The 22,619-nt window shown below is 40.5% G+C and overlaps 1 protein-coding gene across 2 annotated transcripts in view; it reads left to right on the forward strand.

Annotated features, from left to right (window-relative positions):
- The window catches only part of DENND1B (DENN domain containing 1B), a 176,344-nt gene that overhangs the window by 94,772 nt on the left and 58,953 nt on the right, over window positions 1-22,619 (forward strand). For both annotated transcript variants that reach the window (XM_081865866.1, XM_081865867.1), the window contains exons 10-11: window positions 17,059-17,159; window positions 21,992-22,037. In XM_081865866.1, the coding sequence (XP_081721992.1) occupies window positions 17,059-17,159; window positions 21,992-22,037 (147 nt within the window). The remainder of the gene's footprint in view (window positions 1-17,058; window positions 17,160-21,991; window positions 22,038-22,619) is intronic.

The raw sequence follows: 22,619 nt of genomic DNA on the forward strand, positions 1-22,619 counted from the left end.
AATAATATATATTTCTTCCAATTCCCTTCCAAAACTTGGGGTTTTATTTATAGCTGCCAAGGGACTTTAAAACACTTGAAGGCAGCAGAACAACTGACCAGATGCTTGGGCACGCAAAGCGCTCTCGGTTTGCCATAATTACATTGTACTTCATCATGCTCGTCTTCCAGCTGATTCTAAGGATCCCCTAATGTGGTACTTTGTCCTAGTGATTCATAGAGTATCCTCATGCTGATTATTACCACCCTTGTATTGAATGATTCTTTGTGAGGAGTCATTGAAACTCACTTGCATCTGGTTTTTTTTCTGCAAAATGCTGACTTTAAATGCTTTAAAAACTCCACTGTGCTGAAAAACAGGGATAAGTGACTTTTGTTCCCCACAATTCCCAGTGCCGGACTACCAAATGGGTAGGCACCTATTTGGGCCCCATGGTTTTTAGGGCCCCCGCTACAACTCATCAAAATACAATTTATTTGATGTTGAAGGAAAATTACAATCAAGCTTTTTTAGTTCAATGTGAGGGCGGCCCCCAAGAATTCGACTGCCTAGGGACCTCCACGGGGTTTAATCTGGCACTGCCAACTCCTAGGGGCTGAGGTCTCTTCACCCTCCCTAAAATATTTGAGGGGATTGCCCCCCCCCCAGTTTATGGGCATTACCATTCAAATGACGTGTGTGTGCCACATCTTGTAATCGATCGTGTGGGGCAGGGCTTACCTGCCCCCCCCATGTTTTATTCAAGTTGGCACCCATGGTGAGCCATGTTTCCTTTCTAAACAGTACTCTGACCTGAAGATCCCCCAGACTTTGTGCCCAGTCCAGTTTGTGTGATGCCGGTAGAGGAGAGGCCTGGGTAGAAGACTAAATGTAGGGGCAGTCAGTATATGGGAATGGGCAGAATAGGATTGTGCCTGTCCGTTCCGTTCTGACCACGCATTGCTTGGCTCTTCTGTGCAGGGTTGACTGATGTGTAGCGTTCGAGATTAGGGCCATTGGGTATGTGAATGTGTCTTGCACATTCATTAACCCCATATTTGTAAATAGCTTCTTCATAAAGTGGAGATTTTTTTTTTTTTGCTAGTGTAGCCTGAGTTGTTAAAAATAAATACTACCAGGTCACGCACAATAAAAATGGAATACATGCTGAGATCAAAATATAAGGGCCCGCAGGCCGCATGCAGTTCATCATCCACAAATTGCCCATTTCACTGATGGATAAAGGACCAGGATTTGATTTACACTTACTTCCTCAGTATAAACAATTCTGATTTTAACTGTAAACACATTTTAAATACCCCATTCTCAGTCACCAATACACTGCTATTACCAAGATGATACAATGGATTTCAAATGGACTGTGTACTGTGCAGCTGCATGAAGTGTCTCTCGCCCTGCCAGGGACACACGCCAATGATGAGTGGACATTCTACATGGGCAGGTTGCACATTATACAACAATAAAAAAATGTAAATACAAAAAAAACCCTACACAGAAAGGAATACAATATTTAGCATCATTGTTTTGAATTGTTGAGACTTCCTTTATATGTGCCTCAGTGTCATAGGATTGTGGTGTTCTGAATTTCATGGAGTGTCATCCAAATGTTTGCTTGCGTCATTCTGAAGATGGGGTCCTTTGAAAAAGTGCTTGCTGGTCCACAGCCTGGCTTAACTACGATTTCATCATTTTCAAGGAAATCTATTCTAAAGGCCCTAAAGTGTATTTTGAGTCTTACCTGCTGAGGTAATTTAAAATATTTATGCACTTATTTAAATATGTTGTTGTTTGCTGTATAGATGGTTGCCACCTTATTTTGCAGCATTTTTTGTTTTAAAAAAGTGAGCATAAATTAAATATTTAGACTTTGAACAGATGGTTTCCTTCTGTTGCTTTCAAAAGGAACACTACCATTTTCTTTTAGAACGTGTTGCATTGTACTCTGCAGCAGTTTATTGTTTATAGTTGCCAAGGTTTTTATTTTCCTCACCTGAAAAGTAGATGGAGTAGCTTGCTGATAACTAAATAAAAGCAGATAAAGGAACTCTTGCTTCTCATAATATATATTACTGTCCTATACACAGGAACAAGGCTCATGTAGGCATTTTACTCTGAAACAGACCCAAAGAGGCTATGAGTAAAGGAACTCCCAGTCCTTTTTTCCTGTACTGGTACCTTCATAAAAGTGCAGTGGGTACAAAAAAAGACTCTGTCAGTACTCCGTACCTGTGAATACTGTCACAAAAAAGCCCTAGTAATCCCTATTTCACCTATTCCTGGAAATGCATCATTGTGGATAAGTTAACCTTTGACCCAGCTTGTTCACAACTACAGTGGTACCTCAGGTTAAGTACTTAATTCGTTCTGGAGGTCTGTTCTTAACCTGAAGCTGTTCTTAACCTGAAGCACCACTTTAGCTAATGGGGCCTCCTGCTGCTGCCATGCCACCGGAGCACAATTTCTGTTCTCATCCTGAAGCAAAGTTCTTAACCTGAAGCACTATTTCTGGGTTAGCAGAGTCTATAACCTGAAGCATATGTAACCCGAAGTACCACTGTACAGTGATCTTTCTCTCAGCGTTCCTACGAATTGGATGGCTTGAAAAATTGCAAGAGCCATTGTAGGAATCCCTTCCAAGTCAACATGGAGCTAGATTGCGCACTACATCCTCATGTAAGAGCCAGGAAGTACACATGTCCATCATTGTTTTATTTGCATGCCACCTTTCGATAACTAAAACCATGCTTGAGACAGTTTACAACACAATCTACACAATTGCAAACATAGCAAAAGTCATAAACAATAAATGACACATATCACAAAGTACCCAACCAAACTGAACAATTGCTTCACAAATAAAGATATTAAAAACAAAGATACAGAAAATTAACATCAGTAACAACACCTAAACAATACTGCAACCCAAGAGTCAGCAGCTTTTGTAGCTGGAGTCAATCAGGATGCTACCCTCTGTGGCCAGGTGGGAAAAGGCCGTCAAGGCAGGGAACAGGTCTCCTAGGACTCGTAGCCAAGATGGATACACAGTTGAAGACTGTTTGGTGTAAGCATCATGAGTAAGAGATTACTGATGAGCAAACTAGTTTGTGCCGTTTTGCATATTCCTGCACCAATATAAAGAAAGCCCACTACTCCCCCACTTTTTTTGGTGTTTTTAATAACTTGTTTCTTACGTCAGTATTCTTTGTTAATGGGAATGGAAGCCTTCAAAAAAACTTCCAAGCTTGACTTATTGCCTGGCTGTGGACCAGGCTGCAAGGAGTATTATTGTTCATATTCCATTTCAAATCACAAATTCTTGGAAAAGTTCCTTGTACTTTAATGACTCTGCTGGAACACATCAGCTTTTGAACTGAACCTGCATACAACATTTTTGCAGTCAGTCAGCCAACCAGCCATTTAGCTGCATTGCATCATTTATTTATTTATTTGATTTCATTTATTATGGTTTCTTCCTGCTGTGTGTTTTCCCTTTCTTGAAATCTACTGTTTAATAAGATGAATTCCATCATAGTTACCCCTGTGCCCAACTGGTAGGGGATAAGATGTGGGTGTGCCTTGCCAAAAGTTCATTCATCTTGAGTCTCAAAATTATTATGAGGAGCAGTCTTCAGAGGCCTGCATATATTATGAAATATTTCAGATCTAGAACCTGCTATTCTGACTGCTGGAGATCTAAAAATGTGCATCAGATCCACCCTCCCACTTCAGAAGTAGTGTGTAACACACAGAGAGAGAGAGACTTAAAGAGCATTCTGTGAAGATCGTGTGGAAGAGGAATAATGGGGAGGAAGAAGGCAGGTTCTGAACTTTCCGTTACTGTACTCCTGTCTTAAGACAAGAATCCAGTGCAAAAATCCAATACGATTCTGCAATTTGCATGGCTTGGCTTCACATTATAAGGTCAGATGAGAGTATGATCTAAACAGCTTTACTGAATCACAAACTCCTCAGAGTAGTTCCACTCAGTCATGTGTGGGATATGCTTCTTACTTTTCCAACACCGCATAATTCAGATTTTGCTCTTGGTTCCATAAGTTATTTGCAGTACACTTGTTATTTATTTTTCCACTGTAGTACAGAAGCTAAAAATGTTATGTGTGCGAATTTTAACTGTCCTATTTCTCCTCATCCTGTTGAAATGTTCATTCCATTTGTTTCAATTTGGCATGAATCTTGGATCAGAAATTCTGTATGTCAGAGTTTAAGATTTAGTGTCAGAGACACAAGAAAGCCACAGCACTGGAAGATCTGGACAGATATCCAACTTATTCCCTCAGTAAAAGATCAGAAAAGATCATTCTTCTTCCTTTTTGGCTATTACTCATAGCCAAGTAAGATTGTCTTCCATGAACACGGTCTTAACAGTGAGTCCATAAGTGACTGTGGAGGCCAATTCTGGATCCACACATCCTTCCACAGTGGGGACATAGGTTTCTGGGTAGGAGTTGATCATGGTGAGGGTTTGCCAAATGTGCCTTCCTCTTAGCACGTTTCTCCCTTTTATCCTGAGTTTGAGTGTCTTCAAAGTCCATGATACCTTTGGTAAAGGCTGTTCTCCGATTGGAGCGCTAGCAGGCCAGTGTTTCCCAATTGTTGGTGATTATACTACATTTTTTTTTTTTTTAGATTTGCCTTGAGAGAGTCTTTAAACCTCTTTTGTTGACCACCAGCATTATGCTTTCCATTTTTAAGTTCGGAATAGAATAGTTGCTTTGGAAGATGACAATCAGGGATCCACACAACATGACCAGTCCAAAGAAGTTGATGTTGAAGAATCTGCCCAGCCCCCAGGCCACTTCAGTTACTAACTGAATTACAAGCAAAGAAGTTCATGTCTTCAGTTTGCTTCTAACTGAGATGCTGTTCCTACACTACACTTGATCTTAGCCAAAAGGCCGAGAAGCGATGCTGTTCCAAATATCATCTTCCTAGGGTCCCGGGAGCAATTTTTTAAGTGTTCCTCTCTCCTGCAAAAGAGTTTAATTTAGGTCATTGCAGGAACACCTTTGTACAGAAATAAAATTCAGATATGTAAATATTCAGTGTTGTCAAAGAAGTGGGAGAAGAATAACATATCAATTAAGGGGAGGATATAGTTGGAGAATAGATAGCTTAAGCAAGAAACAAGATTTTTTAAAATTAAATTTGCTTTTCTTTATCTAGAACTATTCATGTTCGCTTTACAATGAACAGGTATGACATTCCCCAATTCAAGGGACATGCAATCTAACATATACAGCAGGGATAGTCAGCTCAATAAAGACAAATTGTAGTGAAGAACATAATATGAACAAGATGGTTAGGATGGGAATATAAGGGGATAAAATTGTTCAAGCATTTGGGAGCAAAATGGGGTGGTGAGAATGTCACAGTAGCAATTATTTCAGAAACTGGATACTAAAAGTCACCAAAACAGTAGGCCATATTCAACTCTGCAATTTTGCTGGCTCAATGGATTTCAGTGCTCACAGCAGATTTTCGTCTCCTTTCCCCTCTAGCATCCTGCACACCCTCAAAATGGGTTACCCCCGGAAGTGATTTTCAGCACACATTGGGGCGGGGGGGGGGGTGTGGGGGAGAAAGGGAAGTCCTGTTGTGCCAGTGGAATCCCCGCAAAACAGAATTAAGAAAGTCAATAAAGAGTATTTGGAGATTTAACTGTGTGGCATATTAGCAGTTTAGTCAAATACAAAGGTTATACTGTAAATGTTACACATTTTTGAGATTGTTAAATATATTCACGAAGGATAACCTTGTTGAGTCATGATATTAGCATGGAACCTATATACTAGCTAAGGAATTAAGCCATTCCTCTGGTCACTTCATTAATTAGAAAGAGTTGTTTTTAAGCATTCTCATAAGCTTCATAATCCAGCCGGCGGTGTTTTGACAGTTTCCAGAATTAGGCAGAGACAATTACTTTGCTTTAAAAGCAACTTTGTCAAAGTTTCCTGAATTAAGCAAAGGTGTGAACATCTTGTTTTAGGTAGAATAATAGGTGTTTTGCAAATCAAGTAGATGGATTTGCATGAATAAGAAAGACGTACGGTTGATTTTGAGCACTACAGTAAGTAGTTATCAAATACAAGAACAATATTTAAGTGCTTGCAGATTACTTTATCATCAGGATATTTCTTTAAGGGCATGTGGATACCACACAAAACTATGGTAAAGCAGGATGTGAAAGCACAACCCCATTCCAAGCCATCGTTCTCCCTGCTACCCCCACAGGGTGACAGGAATTTGAAAGCTTCTGCTTTTAGTCAAAATTTGTCATACTGTCTGGACTAACCAACAGTAGTTAACATGACTAAGGTTCTGCTTATAGCTGGCATGGCTTGCCATGTCATCTGAACTGTGATCTGTGATTATTGCTAGATTAAACTGAACCAACGTCAAGCTGTGGTTTCTGAAGCCAACTTGCTTAAAATATGTATAGTTAATGTTAACCACGGTTCGCAGTTCAGATGACATGCGAAACTTGAGAAATCCTCTTAATGACACAGCAGGAAAAGCGGGGGGCAGAACAGACAAGCCCGGGAGGAGCCTAGGCCTTTTCACATCTAGCAGAATTATAGTTTACCATTTCTGGACATGATCTCAGAGTTGCTTAGATGCCAGATGATTTTCTTGAATTTGGTTTTTGAAATCCTGGACTTCATGTGTCGACATTATAAATCTTCCCCATATTCTGTATTGGGGTGGGAAACCTTTTCTAGCTTGTGGGCTGAACCCTTCTCTCCCCACCCCTGGAGAGCTTGCCCACCTTTCAATATCCTAGCGACATCAGCTGATGTCGTGCTTTAAAATTCCCACTGGAGGCACTTCAAAGTGCAGTGTGGGGTTGTTCAAGCCCTTATGCAAACAGTTATGCATTGCTGTTTAAATCTCCAGTTTTTAGAGGTTTAAAGATCAGTACCCAGCTGCTTGCAAAAGTGCCTTCAAATAGCCTTGTGCTTTTCCGTGGACCTCTGGCTAATGAGTGTGGTTAAATCATGCTCAGTTTGACTGCATGCGCCAGTTCCCAGCAGAATCAACCCCCACCCATCAAATGGCATCACCTCCATCTGAGTGACATCAGTTGATTCGCAGGTGGGCGTGGTTTTTAAAAAACGGCCTCCAGGGCCAAATTCGAGCACTCTGGCAGACTAAGACTGGGCAAGGGAGTCCTCACACCTGTTCTATATGATTGTACAAAATTGCTGAGAGTACTTGAGCATAATAATTTAGATTGTTTGGAACTGCTGAGGACTATAGAGAGATGTTCTTGAATGATACTCTGTTTTAAGATTGCTGACTTGAATTGTATGAATTTGAAGAGAACTTGAAGACTAAGTAGTCTTGGATAAAACCATTGGATAAAACCCAAATAGCAATGTGATTTGCAAAAGCTTGCTTCATATGAACAAACACAATAGCAGTATCACCATTGAAGCTGGAAGCAATAGTACTGGAGGCAATAGTGTTTGGTAGTCACATTAAGAATTAAAACTTTAGGCTACCTTTTTAATCCATGAATTTGCTAGAGCCGTCTAGATAAATGCTTGGTGACTGTACAACTAATGAATACGTAAACATGTTGCAGTAAATGTTAACTGGTATTAGAAACAGTATTTCTTAAGTATTTTGAAATCAGGACCATTTCACCTAAACCTCCTTGTACATACTCCCAACCTAAAGTATTGTTATATTACTTGGATCTCAAATTGGTGTTTCTCAGACTTTGTGAAATTCTATTCCTTCTCATCTGCACCTCCAAACTAAAATCTCATGGGAAGATCAGGTATCTGCACAGGTCCCACATTCACCAACCCATCATGTTGGCTCCCTACATATCATCTTTCTATGCGCTGCTTCATCTCTGCCAGAAATGAGAATTCTCTTCCTCCTCAGGTGTCCCTTTAGGGTTGCAGCTCGGTGAAACTGCTTTGGTGGTAACCCACTGTGAGTGCAACATCAAACCACACATATCTCTAGCATTAGACTGCAGTATAATGTCTTGTCAGGTAACGGTGGAATCAGACGAAAACATTCCCAGTCAAAACCTGACAGCGTTGCAGAATGCACTGAACAATGACATCAAATGCTTTAGACAACTATAATAATATCAGCAGCGGCAGCCCTTGTGCTTTGCGATAAGATTGGTTCCCAAAGGTCTGTTTTTCTCAGTACCATTCCCCCCCTCCCGCCCCATTTGATATCTAGCAGGCAGTCATTTCCAGGCATGCTTGTTCTTAGGGTTGCCGCCCCCCCAACCAACATTGTAGATCTCAGTTCCAGAAAGTTTCAAAACAATTGCTTTTGCCAAGGAAATGGTCTATTTTCAACTCTGTTAAACTCATTCAGTGTGTGTGTTCCTGGTTCTTTAAAGAGAATAAGGTGGTTGTTATTTTTTTGTCCACACACACAAACTTAAATATTTTATATTAGGAATGAAGATGATGTGCAGGATGTATTACACTGAGCGCTGAAATCTTTTCAAAAATCTGATGATACCTTTGAGAGTGTATTTGTTTTGCAGGATAGATCTCAAAATCTCACATGTCTAAAGCAGCTGTAGAAATATAAAAAATAATAATCAGAGCAATGTGAAGTTTTTATCAGTTCTTGAATCTTGAACATTAATCATTCTTTAAACAAAATAGTAGCTGGAATCAGATTTCTAAAAACATGCATCTGACACAGTAGGTTCTTGTGATAGGTCACAATAGTCACAAAAAATAGTTAGCCTTTAGGGTGACTCTTAAGTCATGTACACACCATACATTCAAACCACATTGCTTCTGCCCTGGTTCTTCTAGGAACTATACATTTATATTTTGCATATGTCAGAGTATGTGCATATATATTGTATTATATGTAGCATAGTACAAATCACTTATTTTTGCCACCAGTACATAGAACCTATACCTGTATGGACCAGGGAGCTGAACATGGATGCTTGGATAGTCTAAACCTGAGTTTCAAGTCATAAAAAAATGTAGCATCATACACTCTGCTAAAGGCTTGAAGAAACTTCAGAATAATCTGTTGAAGGAAGGGTGTTCTTTATAAACGCCTGTAAGCCACTACAGCGCACAGCCTGGCTTCATGATTCTCCTGGTGGCTCTGTTCCTCTCTTTGCCATGTTGCAGCAAATCCACAGCTTGGGTATAGATGAGTTTTACCATCTCTCCTGCTAAATGCACACTGACCTTTGGGAATCTGGACTCTCTCCAATGCTGCCCACCTCCTACAGAATGGAGTGTGTTTCCTACTCTTACGGCGGATACCCAAGAGCAATATATTGGTTAATTCTCTGTGACTAGGCAATTCCCCCCCCCCATTTTTAAAATTATTTTTCCAAAATTTTAAACTAACAAACAAACATACATCATAGGTGTACTTAATCCAATCTTAATAACATTGTAAAAGAGACTTCCTCAAATTCCCTTGACTGAATTTCATTATATATCATTGTAACAGATTTCCAAAACAAAATCTCATAAAATTTACTTAGTCGTCTTAACATCTTTGTTTCTTTTCATCTTTGCTTTAAACATAATATTCTATAAGTGACTAGGCAATTTTGACAATATTTGTCAGTAGCATTGGCTCCCAGTCTGTTTCTGGGCCCAATTCAAAGTTCTGACTACCCAAACTTAAGATCTTCCTTGAGAGTCCGTGCTCCAAGTACTCCTGCAGAATAAAGTGAGATCAGCAACCACCAGAAAGAGAGCCTTTTCAGTAGACCCGTAGCCATCTTATGTAACAGAATTCCCACGGTGGCTTGCCTGACACCATCTTTGTTGCCTCCACTCTACCCAATGCCAGCTGAACACCTTCCTATTAAATACCTAAAATAACCTAGGCTTCTGTTTTTAATTTGGGAGCAGCAGCAAATTGTATTTTTGTTTATGTGGGTTTCTTCTTCTTTTTATTGAATTTATATACCGCCCTATACCCGGGGGTCTCGGGGTGGTGCACAGAATAAAATCAAGATATAAAACCACAAAATACATGATAAAAATAGGAAGAACGACCCTATAGCCCCCCCCCACAAAAAAACACATTTTAAAAGGGCATAGGATGTCCCCCTTTCTTCTCCCTTAAATGTTTTTATGTTTTACTTTGTCTTTCACTTGTTTTTTATTTAATTTATTTTAGTGCGTCCAAAGAACTTTCGGGTGGCATAAAAATGTCTTAAATAAATGTCATAAAAAAGCAAACCTTCTAGTGGTGCAGCAGTAAAACTGCTAGGGCATTTGCAAAGCTAAGCAGGGTGTGATACGGTTTCAGATTGGATGGGGTGGCGGCGTGTTGAGATTCCTGCATTGCAGGGGTTTGGACTAGATGACCCTCAGGGTCCCCTCCAACTCTACAATTCTAGGATTCTATTAAAGTGTTTAAGCTTCTGTAAGACTTAGTTGTTTTTCCTGTAACAGACTAACACAGCTAATCCTCTGGAAAATGGAAAATGAAAAAAAAAATATAGATAATTTTTTAAAAAATTAGGTCAGCACGACTCCTTTTAAATATAATCTAGCAATAAACAATCCACCTAATGGATAATGTTTCGAACTGTGCATTCCAAAAATTGATAAAGTAAGTTTCATAGTAAGTTTTAATATTACTTATCTGTTCTTTTTCGATATCTTATTAACTGTGTAACCTTTATCCATAAACAAAACACCTCAAATAATAAAAAGAAATAATAAAGCATCCCAACTAGTCGACTATACTTGGTTTTGCCACATTTCTCCACCTTCTGGTCACTTCAGTTCTTTCTGCTGCTGCATTGTCATTTGAGCTACATGGTCTATGTAGTTAAGAGAAACTTAAGTAGTTTTAGTGTTGTTCTGAATGATAATTTGCTTCTAATAATGGCCAGGACATCATTCCAATAATCCTTAATGCTATCACAATTCCATCAGATATTCTTATCATTTGCATTTGGTGCAGAACCCCATCAACATTTCCTGAAATGTTCTTATTATATTGGCTTAATCATATTCACCCCCCATTCCCATGTTTTCTACTGCCTCCTTTTGGCAAACATTCCTTTGGACTCCTCCATTTTCACATTAACCCCTTTTTTATTGCTCCTTTTCTCAACTAGGGATGCGGGTGGCACTGTGCGTTAAACCACAGAGCCTAGGACTTGTCGATCAGTCAGGGGTCCCTTTACCTCCCCCCCCCCTCAACTACCACTTGCACACAGACCACCCTATTTCCATGTCTCCTCCTCTCTTCCGTTCTGCAGCCCTCTTCTTCAGAGGATCTGTTAACTAGATCTTTAAGATGAATCAAATCTTAAGAGCAAACCTGACAGCTTGGTCAGTTATAGAGGATTATGTAATGGATGTTGTACATACATAGGTGTTTGATTGTTAATAAAACACCTGCTTTAATTTACTATATTGAATCTGAAACTTCATGCAGAAGACAACACACGATACCAAGAGTGAAATAATATTTGGGGGCATGTTTATGTCTCACACATGATGCAGCTGAAGAATGGGAGAGGTTTGAATAAAGGAGGTATGGAGTAACACTGAGAGGAAAAAAGTGGCAGTGTTAAACAACAGAGGTTTGAGTAGAGTGAGTGGGGGAAACATTCAGAGTGAAAAAGTGGTGGTTTAAAGTACCGTATTTTTTGCTCTATAAGACTTACTTTTTCACTCCTAAAAAGTAAGGTGAAATGTGTGTGTGTCTTATGGAGCGAATGCGGGCTGCGCAGCTATCCCAGAAGCCAGAACAGCAAGAGGGATCGCTGCTTTCGCTGTGCAGCGATCCCTCTTGTTGTTCTGGCTTCTGAGATTCAGAATATTTTTTTTCTTGTTTTCCTCCTCCAAAAACTATGGTCTTATAGAGCGAAAAATGCGGTAAGTTTTGAGTACAGTGTTAAGGGAATCGAGAAAGGCTTGGTTGTGTTAGCTTTTTGTGTTGGCTTCGCTGTTGTACACTTCTCCACTATTTCTACTTTAAAAAAACTTTTTTTTGAAGACAACAACCCTTTAGTCTCCCTCTCTTCCCAGTCTATTCAGTCCTTTTCTCTTTCTCTTTTTTGTTTTTATTTAGATTAGTTTCTTTTATTTATTGTATTATGAAAAACCTGTAATAAAGTCTTCCAGTAAAAAAAACCCTCTCCCATTTTTTTTAAACACCAAATTTTCCTATCTCAATCTCCTTCCCTTTCTGCTCCCATGTTGCGGCTATTGCTGTTCTGCAACCTGTGTTCTCTTATGCTCCTCTACCCCATCCTGAATCCATGCAAATCCAGGCTCACAATGCAGTGCTACAGATTCTTCAATGGGAGCTGCATGGTGATGGACTGGTGCAAATATAGTATTGCGAGAAAAATTGAGTTGGAGAATGTTGTTAGTAGAAGGAAAGAAAAGTTGTGAAGTTACAGAGTTGAGAAGTCAAGGAGCTGGAGCTGAATAGCTGCAAGAAATTTAAAAGACTGAAACACTTTTAAGCAAGCCGGAATACTGAAAAGAGTTAGAGAGTAGTTGAGTACTGAAGCAGAAAATGGCCAGGAAGGGAAATAGAAGCTGAACTCAGAGATACATATTGATAAGTATTAGCTTCCTTATGGAAACAGTTCAGAAATACTGGGTGTGAAGACTTATGCCACAGGCTTGGTTCTTTGGATTATAGTTAGTGAAAGTTTTAATATTTAAATTCCCAATTTGTTTCTTTGTAAAGATTACCTGAAAAAAAGCCTTTCTTAATGATGATAGAGCATCATGAGGATTTCAGAAATTATTTAGGAAGGTAATTGGAAATGCAGCCAGTGGAATAAACATTAGGGAGGAAGGCAAGCTATTCATTTGCTGAAACATTAAATTATCTCTAGCAAGAAAACAGTAATTAAAATGGCACTTATCTTAAGTAACAAAGGGGGAAGAAACACAACTCTGTAACATTGCAGCTGTTTGGCTTAGAAGTAGGAAGCAAAATTTAATCAGAAATGGGCAGCTTAACAGTGGAATTATGACATCTTTGGCTGCCTGTAGTATAGCTGTCAAGCTTGGGCAGTTCGGTGGTCAATAGTGACATTCTATGTGTCAGTGAACAGAGTCTGTAACCCGCAGTTCACACATTACTGAAGCTCCAACTGTCGAACATTCAAGTCCCTTGGTATTACTGTATCTTCCAGCCTCCCCTGGCTGGCTCATGTTTCATTCTTTGGCAATTTGCCCTAATGATATCCCTCAGGAGCTTTCAGACCCCTCTTCTTTTCCATATTTAATCCTGTTAGATTAATCCAAGCGAAGAGCAAGCGGGGCTGCACAAAACAGTTGTCTCTTGTTTTTGTGCGTGTGGCTTCTTCTTCTTATTATTTAAAGCATTTTCTTTCCCCACTGGTTCCCCCCCTTTTTAAATGATAGAAATTTATAACTCAAATGGTAGAATGATTCTGAAATGCAAGCATCCTTCTCTGAAATACCCTAGGTTTGCTCAGTCTGTTCATAGAGGATCTCTATGCAAAAGCTCCTTAGAGCATGAGGTATGAACAGCTGTCAGAAGCATTTGAGCTCCCCTGACCACTCCTAGGCAGTGCAGTCCAGGTGGCTGGTGCCTCACCCCTTTTCCAGGACCCATAGGAGAGCCTAGCCTTGATTTCCACCAACCATTTTCCTTTGTGGGCCTAGATGGCTCTGCTTCTTTCCCTTTTATTTAACTGGACTGCTGTGTCCCACTCATCTCCCTCAACCACCCTTCGATATTCTATTCTTTACTTTGGGGGAGCCTAATTTAAGCCCCCTTCTCACGTTAGCAATGTAGGAGACGCCACAGCATGGCTCTTCCTTGCTGCTATTGGCATGATGGCAGAATCCCTGGACCACAAGGAAGGAATCCACGAAGTTGCTCCTCTCTCCAGTGGAACCATGTTTTAAAACCTGTGCAGTTGCACGGTGATATTGTCAGAGAGCGCTCAACCCCTACATAAATTTAAGATTTTTATTGCAGTCCCACAATGGTTTCTGAGCTGTCCTCGGTCAGTCCCACAATGGTTTCTAAGCTGTCCTCAGTCAGAAGTATACAATGAGTTAAGCAGTTTTCTGTTATAGCAGCAGGAAATGTATAGTAGATTGGCAGAGTCTAAAAATAACAAAGCAATGCAACGGGTTATATTCAGCTTGCTGTATCTGCCCTTGCCATATCTGCTGAAAAGGAGTATATCTCATTCATATGAAATCACTCTAGCTCTCTTTAACAACGGAAGGGGCTTGTCCAAAGAAGCATATTCGTGTTAATCCCTCTCGTATTTCAAATGGTGCTAACAATATGAGAAGGCCCCAAACTGGATACTATGCAGAAGAAGGATTGTTTGTACCCTTTGTGAATTGTACAGCAGACTGGGCTCTTGAGACAATTGTTAGCAGAGATTAACACCTCATTACAGAGAAGCATGATCCCGGCTTTCATCAAACAAGATGCTGTTTGGGCATTTATTCAGAAAGTTGTTCCGTAAATGGTGCCAGCTTTGTTCTGTCTTCTTGCCATTTTAGTGCCACCACCCCCACCCCCACCCCGTCTCATGTTGCTGTAGCGAAGCATATTAGGATTGCCTCACCCTTGGCACACTATGCTTTTATTCAGATCTTCTGTGCTGCCCTTCCATTTTCCATTATATTGAGTCAGACCACTGGTCCATCTAGTCTGGCATTGTCAACACTGGCAGCTGCTCTCCAGGGTTTCAGACGGAGGTCTTCTTTCCCAGCCCTACCCAGAAATGCCAAGGATTGAACATGAGGCTTTTGCATGAAGAACATGCTTCCTTTTCTCTTTGTTTAAGCCACCTCAGTGTCACTTGTTTTCTTTACTTAGCAAGATTTGGTGCGGCAAAATTGGAAAAGTGCTTTCCGATTAAAACGAGCACATACTAATGTACCAAGCTGCATATGGTGGCCTCCCCAGTTTGACATGTACAGTGGTACCTCTAGATACGAATGGGATCCGTTCTGGAGCCCCGTTCGCATCTAGAAGCAAACGTAACCAGCAACGGCACGTCTGCGCACATGTGCTTCGCTTTTCGCCGCTTCTGCGCATGCGCGTGACGTCGTGAGCGCCTGCGCATGCGCAAGCGGCGAAACCCGGAAGTAATACGCTTCGTTACTTTGGAGTTGCCGCGGAGTGCAACTTGAACATGCTCATCCTGAAGCACATTCAACCCGAGGTATGACTGTCGTGTTTAGTAAGCAAAGAGGCAGGCATTTCCCGTAACACATCACCTTTCTATGTGTTCCATAATGCATGTTGGAAAAGCATACATGCAAACAAATACTAAATAAAATTACTGAAGAAAAGACTCCACATTGGTGTCAAGTGGAAATTCCTCCCTTCCCGGTCTAAATATGGCTCAGGCGCCAATTTTGGACGAGGTGTCATCTGGGGAGGGGAGGGTGAATTCTTCCTCTCTGTGCAATAAGTTCCCTCCACCCCCCCTTCCCCCTGTGTCACAGCTAGTCTCTCACTCTAACCTCTGTCACCCCCCAGAACTGGGCTCAGGAAAAACTTATACTTGGTTTCCTTAGGAAACTTTACTAAAGCCAAATTAGAGCCTGGGGAGGGCTTGAGTCAGAGTGAAAGCCTGATGTGTGTGTATGTGAAAGAGAACAAATGTACGTGGCGTGAAAGAGTGTGGGATGGCCCGCCCACTTTTCAACTTACCCACGCCCACTTTCAGTTTCGCCACACCCACCGCGGTGGCATGTGGCTCCTGGAAAGCTAGCCACAAGGGAATGCTGCAAAAGTTCCCTAAATAGATTTAGACTGTCATCCTATGCACAGCTGCCTGAGAGTAACCCCTGGAATAAAGTGGTATAGATAGGATTGCTGTCGAAACAGTTGTTTTCAGCTCACTGCAATACAGTGGTACCTTGGTTCTCAAACGCCTTGGTACTCAAACAACTTGGAACCCAAACACTGCAAACTTGGAAGTAAGTGTTTCAGTTTGCGAACTATTTTCGGAAGCCGAATGTGCTCTGTTTTGAGTGTTACACTTCCATTTTGAGTGCCACACTTCCGTTTTGAGTGTCACGCTGAGGTCTGTCTGTTTTTGCTATTTATTTTGAGTTTTTGTTTTTGTGGCTTTTTGTTTGTGTGACTTGTGTGGAACCCAGTTCAGCTACTGATTCATTGATTGTGTGACTGCAGTACATTGTTTATCACTTTCATTTTATGGATCAAGGGTCTCGTTAGACAGTAAAATTCATATTAAATTGCTGTTTTAGGGGTTGTTTCTAAAATTCTGGAACGGATTAATCCATCTTGCATTACTTTCTCTGGGAAAGTGCGCCTTGGTTTTGGAACGGACTTCCAGAACGGATTAAGTTTGAGAACCAAGGTACCACTGTACAGTATGAAGTAGAGAAAACAAAACATTAGTCTTTTTTTTTTTTTACTTTCTATTACCAGTATATTTGCCCGTAGTGGTTGAGTTTTTCAGGGGCCTTTTTCTGTTTATTCTAATTACAGGTGTCACCTTTAATTTTCATGGGGATGGCGGTGGGGGGGGGGAGTTTGTTCCATTATGTGTTCTTGTAGGAGTCAGTCTTCTACTTTTGTGCACATCAGAGTTTTTTTGGATCTATCTTTCTAATAATCCTGGGCAATGATAGCAGCCCAAGGAGGAAATTATTTAAAAGCAAAACATCCTCTGCTGTGATCACAGTCTGAATAGTACCTGAGTATGGGAGGGCTGCCTTTGTCACTTTCTGTGGCAGTATTGTTCCTGTAGATTCACGTCTGAAGAAAAATAATTGTTTGAGGAAGGCTTGCAAATCTGAATCGGCTCATTTTGAAATGAGAACACAACTGTTTCTCTATGCCTTTCTATATGAGAATGTGACTAATTGTAGTGTTGCCTTTATATTGTTTATATTCATATGATATTCATTCAGATGTTTTAGATGTTCTTGGTAAAGGACATTTCAGTTCTTGGTAAAATGTATTCTGCCTCGGAAATTTCTTTTCTTGGTGTTTAAATTTAAATCAGGAATTTGTTACTTTGTTCTCAGCTCTGTGTTTTGTTTTTACTTTTAGTTAACTGCTTGCATTCATGGGTCATCCGCATTGCTATATCCAATGTACTGGCAACACATATACATCCCAGTGCTCCCTCCACATCTTCTGGACTACTGCTGGTAAGATAGAAAAAAATATATTATTTCCCACTATGGCGACAATCCTTTGCATGCTTTACTAGGAGGCAGCTCCACTGAACACAGTGGGACTTCCTTCTGATTAAACATGCATCAAATTGCATTGTGTGATAATTATGCAGGGTAATATATAAAGCATTCTAAAATGCACTCCTATAGGTTGCTTGCTACTATTTCCAACTTATAGATCGGAACTGACTTGCCTAATGCTGCCCAGTTACAAAGCAGCAGGACTTGGATTCAAACTCAGATTTAAATTCAACATTGATCATTGGTTCGCTGACTAAAACGTGGCCACACTCAACAATGAAATCTCTTTTAAACCAACAAACTGAAAGTCATATGCAGCAGTTTCTGCATACACAAAGTGGCATTCCCCCAGCCCAAGTGATCTATTCACATTCTCAAGGTGTGCCATTACAAAGATATCCTTGACATTTCTGATGTTTGAGAGCAGTATGGAAGTCATAAGTGACTTTTTCAGCTACTGTTTCTTTCTGTCATATTTACCCAAGAAGGAGCGAGCACTAAGGTGGTTTTTAGGTAGTTTGCTGCCAGAATTATCTACATTCTGGGAAAATATTGTTGCAATTCAGCTCATTCTAACTTCCCCTGCTTTATCCAACATCTCCTACTGGTTCGTGATACAGTATCATTGTGTCTCAGGTGAACCTGGTGTTAGGTCATCTGTGCCTACGATGCATGTCATGAATGAGGGACATAAATTGGTCCCAGCACACATTCCCTATGTTGCAAGTCATTCCCCTGCTGAATCCCTTCTGTGACCCTTGTATTTTGCTGGCCACGTGCATCTGAGCACAAAAGACTATGCTATGACAGATAATCAATACCATCAAAATGGGCACCTGTTTGGGAAAATGCAGGGCAAGCTGCATGCAATATGAACTTTATATATATGTAAAAACAATATTGGGAGAGCTCCCAACTTTGGTTTCAGATCACTTTGATTGTTCTATTTATGTGCAGTGGCTGTTGAAAATCCATAAATGCAGAAAAGAGTGGGTTGTATTCTCTCATAAGGGAGAAAGCCTATCAAGGGATGCTGAAGGACTTGTGTTGGATAACCAGTAGAGCAATGCAACTATTGTGGGTATTTTGCAAATAATTTTTGGGTAGCCATTCTAGCATCAGCTGCATCTCACAGCAAGCAGGTGAACAAAATATTAGGATAATCAGATCCTAGATGGAAACCAGATGCCATTGACTGGGCTGGACATGGTCTGAATGCTTGTCCCATTTGCTGGCAGGTTATTGGACTTAAAAATGCTGGAATTCTCTAGCTTAGAACATCTAATTTTATGTTTTCATGAAGATTCTAAATATAAGTAAAATGAACTTTTAAAACATTGTAGAAGCTACACCAAATAGTCATGTATGAAAATATGTTTGTAAATTGCAACCTTATCCTGATTCAAACGTATTTATCTTATTTAATAGGCATCAGCTCACAACCTTTTATTTCTTTCTATTGATCAGATCTGGGTGCCTTTTAACTTTGCCTTTTAACAAAATAAACCAGAGCAAATCTTCCCTCCCCCCTTTACATAAAGATGTCTAGAGATGAAAGGCAACAATCATCTATGTATGTGTAGTCATTTGATGTTTTCTGATCTCTACTTCAGATTTTTATGGTCCCCATGGCCTTTGTTGTTTCAATGCAATCTACTACATTCTTTAAAATATCCCTTCTGTCAGGCGAAATAATTTCCCAAATGAGGGAGGAGGGTTATTTTTCTGCCACCATTGCATTCTCAAGTTGTCATCCAGCAGAGCTTTTCCAAGTGGTGAATGGGCTTTTGTCATCTGGTTAAGAGAGTTTTGCTTGGAGGCCACTTGTGACAACTTTGCAAGGTACTTCAGGGACAAAAGCACTTGGATTTGGACAGAGTTGGATGCCACAGTCTAATGGAAGCATCCAGTGTGGTACTGAGTTCCCTTAAAGAAGTACAGCTTCAGGCATGCTTGGGAGACATTGATTACTTGTATTCATTATAGTCCATCTTCAGGTCTAGCCATGGTACTGAAATTGCCCTGGTTGCTTTCCCTGATTAATTACATTTGTCAGGAAACAGAGGGGGCGGGGAGTATGACTCTGCTTTTTCTCCTTGATCTCTTGGTGATTTTTGATACTGTTGGGTGTCTCAGGCAGCTTTGTACTTTGGTGGTACCTCCTGGATCATGTCCAGAAAGTAGTTATGGGAGGCTATTGTTCAGCACCATGGGAGTGGTCCTGTTGTTTCTGCAGGGTTCCATCTTGTTTCCCATGCTATTTAATATAAAAATATATATGAAGCTGGTGGCTGTCATCAGGAGGTTTGGAGTATAGTGTCATCAATATGTGGGGTGAAACCCATCTCTGTATCACCACTCCATCTGAATCAAGAGAGGCGGCCAGTATCTTAGACCAGTGTCTGGAGAATGGCGATGAACTAGATGTGAGCCAGTAAATTGAAGCTGAATCCTGAAAAGACAGAGGTGTTAGGTGTCATAGGTTCTCATGTCCAGGACGTGGGGAGGTAGTGTGTCCTAGATGGGGTTGCACACCCCTGGAAGGATCAGGCCCCAAACTTGATTCAGCCTTGTCACTTGAGGCTGAGGTAGCCTTGGTAACTAGGAGAGCTCCCCCCCCCCCAGCTCCTGCTGGTTCACCAGTTCTGCCCCCTTTTGAATGGATATGACTTGGCCAAAGTACTCCATGCCTTGGTAACTTCCAGATGGGATTATTGCGGAGCTGGCCCATGAAAATGACTAGGAAAATTCAGCTCATCCCTGATGCAGTGACCAGATTACTGGCTGGGTTTCCTTTAAAACATAATCCCTATTTTAAAACAGCTGTACTGGCTGCCAGTTTGATTCTGGGCCCAATTCAAGGTGCTAACTCTAGTGTTTAAAGCCCTAATTGATTTAGGCCTCAAGTGTCTGAAAGACTGCCTTCTTCCCTACATACTCTTTTGGGTGTTAATATTAGCATAAGTGGCCTTCTTGGTAGTTCCTCTGCCCCTCAGCTGTTTTGAAGCGGTGGATGATAAATATTATTTATTTATTTATGCCCTGCCCACCCAGCTGGGTTTCCCCAGCCACTCTGGGCAGCTTACAGAAAAGTAGGCTCTGCCTGCAAAAGTGTTTCTGGCTCCTTCATTGTACAGCTTCCATCATATGCCAAAAATGTACCTCTTTACCCTGGCCTTTGACATTTAAGGTATATACTTTTAGGACCCACTCTGGTTATGATTGCAAGTTGTTTTAAACTGTTTTTAATATTGTATTTTATATTGCTGTCACCTTCCATGGATGGTTAATAAAGCTAATCATAGTAATTACTTTGGAGGTGGCCAAGAGGAGAGATAATTGATGTAGGAGAGCAGCTTTGGAAACAATAAGAACTACCAGCATTTTGAGACTTCAGATATGTGAAATTAGACTTCCAGTACTGAAGAAAAGAAGCCATGTATAACGAAAACTCTTCGTAGCAGTCCAGCAAGGCATAACATTGTCGTGGGGATTTGATCTATTTTAAAATGCATTAATTTCAAATACACACTGTCACACAGGTGAAAGAGATTTTTCCTGCATATATTCAATACCACTTCTATTAATTTCCTGTAGCTTTATCATATAGGTTGTAATAACTATCGTGAAGTGACAAGATTACGCATAATGACAGCTATATCTAATCGCCAAAGAGAATGGTTGTGTCATCATATGTCACATTATGTCATTTTCTTTGGCCACAGTCCTGCCTTCCCTGTGGGGAGGTTTTCAGTGAAATTTCCAGTTGGATGTTGGATGCCATGGCTTTCTGATCAATTAGCAAGGAGCAAGAATGAGTCAGTCTAGACCCCAGCTTTAGCCACTCCACACACGGATTGTTTTGGTTAATTCCCTCAATTCCTCACCATGAAGCACTCAGTGTGAGTGGCTAATGTGTGGAGTCTTTGAATAGCCTAGTGCAGCTTTCCTGTAACCTTGTGTGCTCCAGGACTTTTGAAATAGAAAACCCATCAGCTCTAGCCAATGTGGCCCAAAGCTGATGGAAATTGTATTCCAAAATATCAGAAGAGCACCAGATTGGGGAAGATTAGTCTGGTGGTATGAATGGAGGTTTGCAATGTCATCACCTGGTACAGTATCTCATACTCTGCCCCTGCACACAGAGGGCAGGATTACTCTATACTATAGTGACACCTCACATAATGAAGCAGCTATGGCAAGCTAAACCTAAGAAAATATCCTTCTATAATAGTTGAACTCTGATTTTAAATTTTTTACTGTATGGTTTTATTGTTGTAAGATGCTCTGTTTTTTTAAAAAAAATTGTCCTATATAAATACTTTTTATAACTTACTTTAAAATGAATAATTAGGAAATCAACTTGAATATGCTGGGCTGAAACTTGGGGGGGGGGTGTGCTATCATAAATGAAAGCTTGTGTATAGTATCCTGTGGACCACATATCTCCAGCCTTTTAAGACCCAAGACCCACTTTTAAACCAAACATGCATTTAGAGACCCATTTCTTAATTTCTACCATATATTTGCATGGTGGTGATGCTCCTGTTGTGACTCACCTTGGATCCCGGCACAACCCACGTGTGCATCCTGACCTGTCAATTGAAGATGAGATCTCTAGACCGATTGCCATTCTTAAATATCCACTGGCACACTGCCATTGAAAGTTGCAGACTACCATCTTACAGTAGCTTTGCAGGCAAATACGGCAAAGTGAATGGAGATGCTAGCCTTTCAGGTTTTATAACTGTAGTTCACTTTGTTTCATTTACTTTTAATTTCAGTGCACCCATGCCATACTTGATTGGAGTTCACTTCAGTTTAATGGAGGTGAGTAAGGCTGCCTTTTCATTTCTCTATGCATTTGGCGCATGAGCATATATATATATATATATATATATATATATATATATATATGGTTTGTTTTCCTACAACTTCCTCCTTTGTCCTGAAAAGTATTCAGAGTGAAAAAAGTGAAGCTATCTTCAGCAGAAATTTGAAAAGTAACCCTGGCATTATTGCAGGAGAATAACTGGAAACGACTGTATGGAAAGTGGGTCCCTTCAGCAACATTGGGGGAATTCATATTTTCAGTTGCTGCAGTGTAGGAGTACATTTCTTCGGGTGAACCACCGAACCTGTCCTGAATATTCCTCAGCCTGTTTTTGTCCTTTTGTGGTCCTTTTCAGCATGGGCATTTTCTATCACTGCAACGGTCACTTTGTACTCTGTGCTTTTTTTGCAGCATCTAGGCCTCTTAATATGGAAGGGGAGGTAACTGGAAAAGAAAGAGAACCAGCTGCTTGCTACATGCTATTATTTATTATATATTGCTTCTTAAAATATATAGATAATAAGTGAATACTGATTTTTCAGATAGCTAGTGTTTGTGTGTGTACAACTTGGTACTTG

The sequence above is a fragment of the Podarcis erhardii genome (assembly GCF_964252035.2).
Source record: "Podarcis erhardii genome assembly, chromosome: 6".
Taxonomy (NCBI): Eukaryota; Metazoa; Chordata; class Lepidosauria; order Squamata; family Lacertidae; genus Podarcis; species Podarcis erhardii.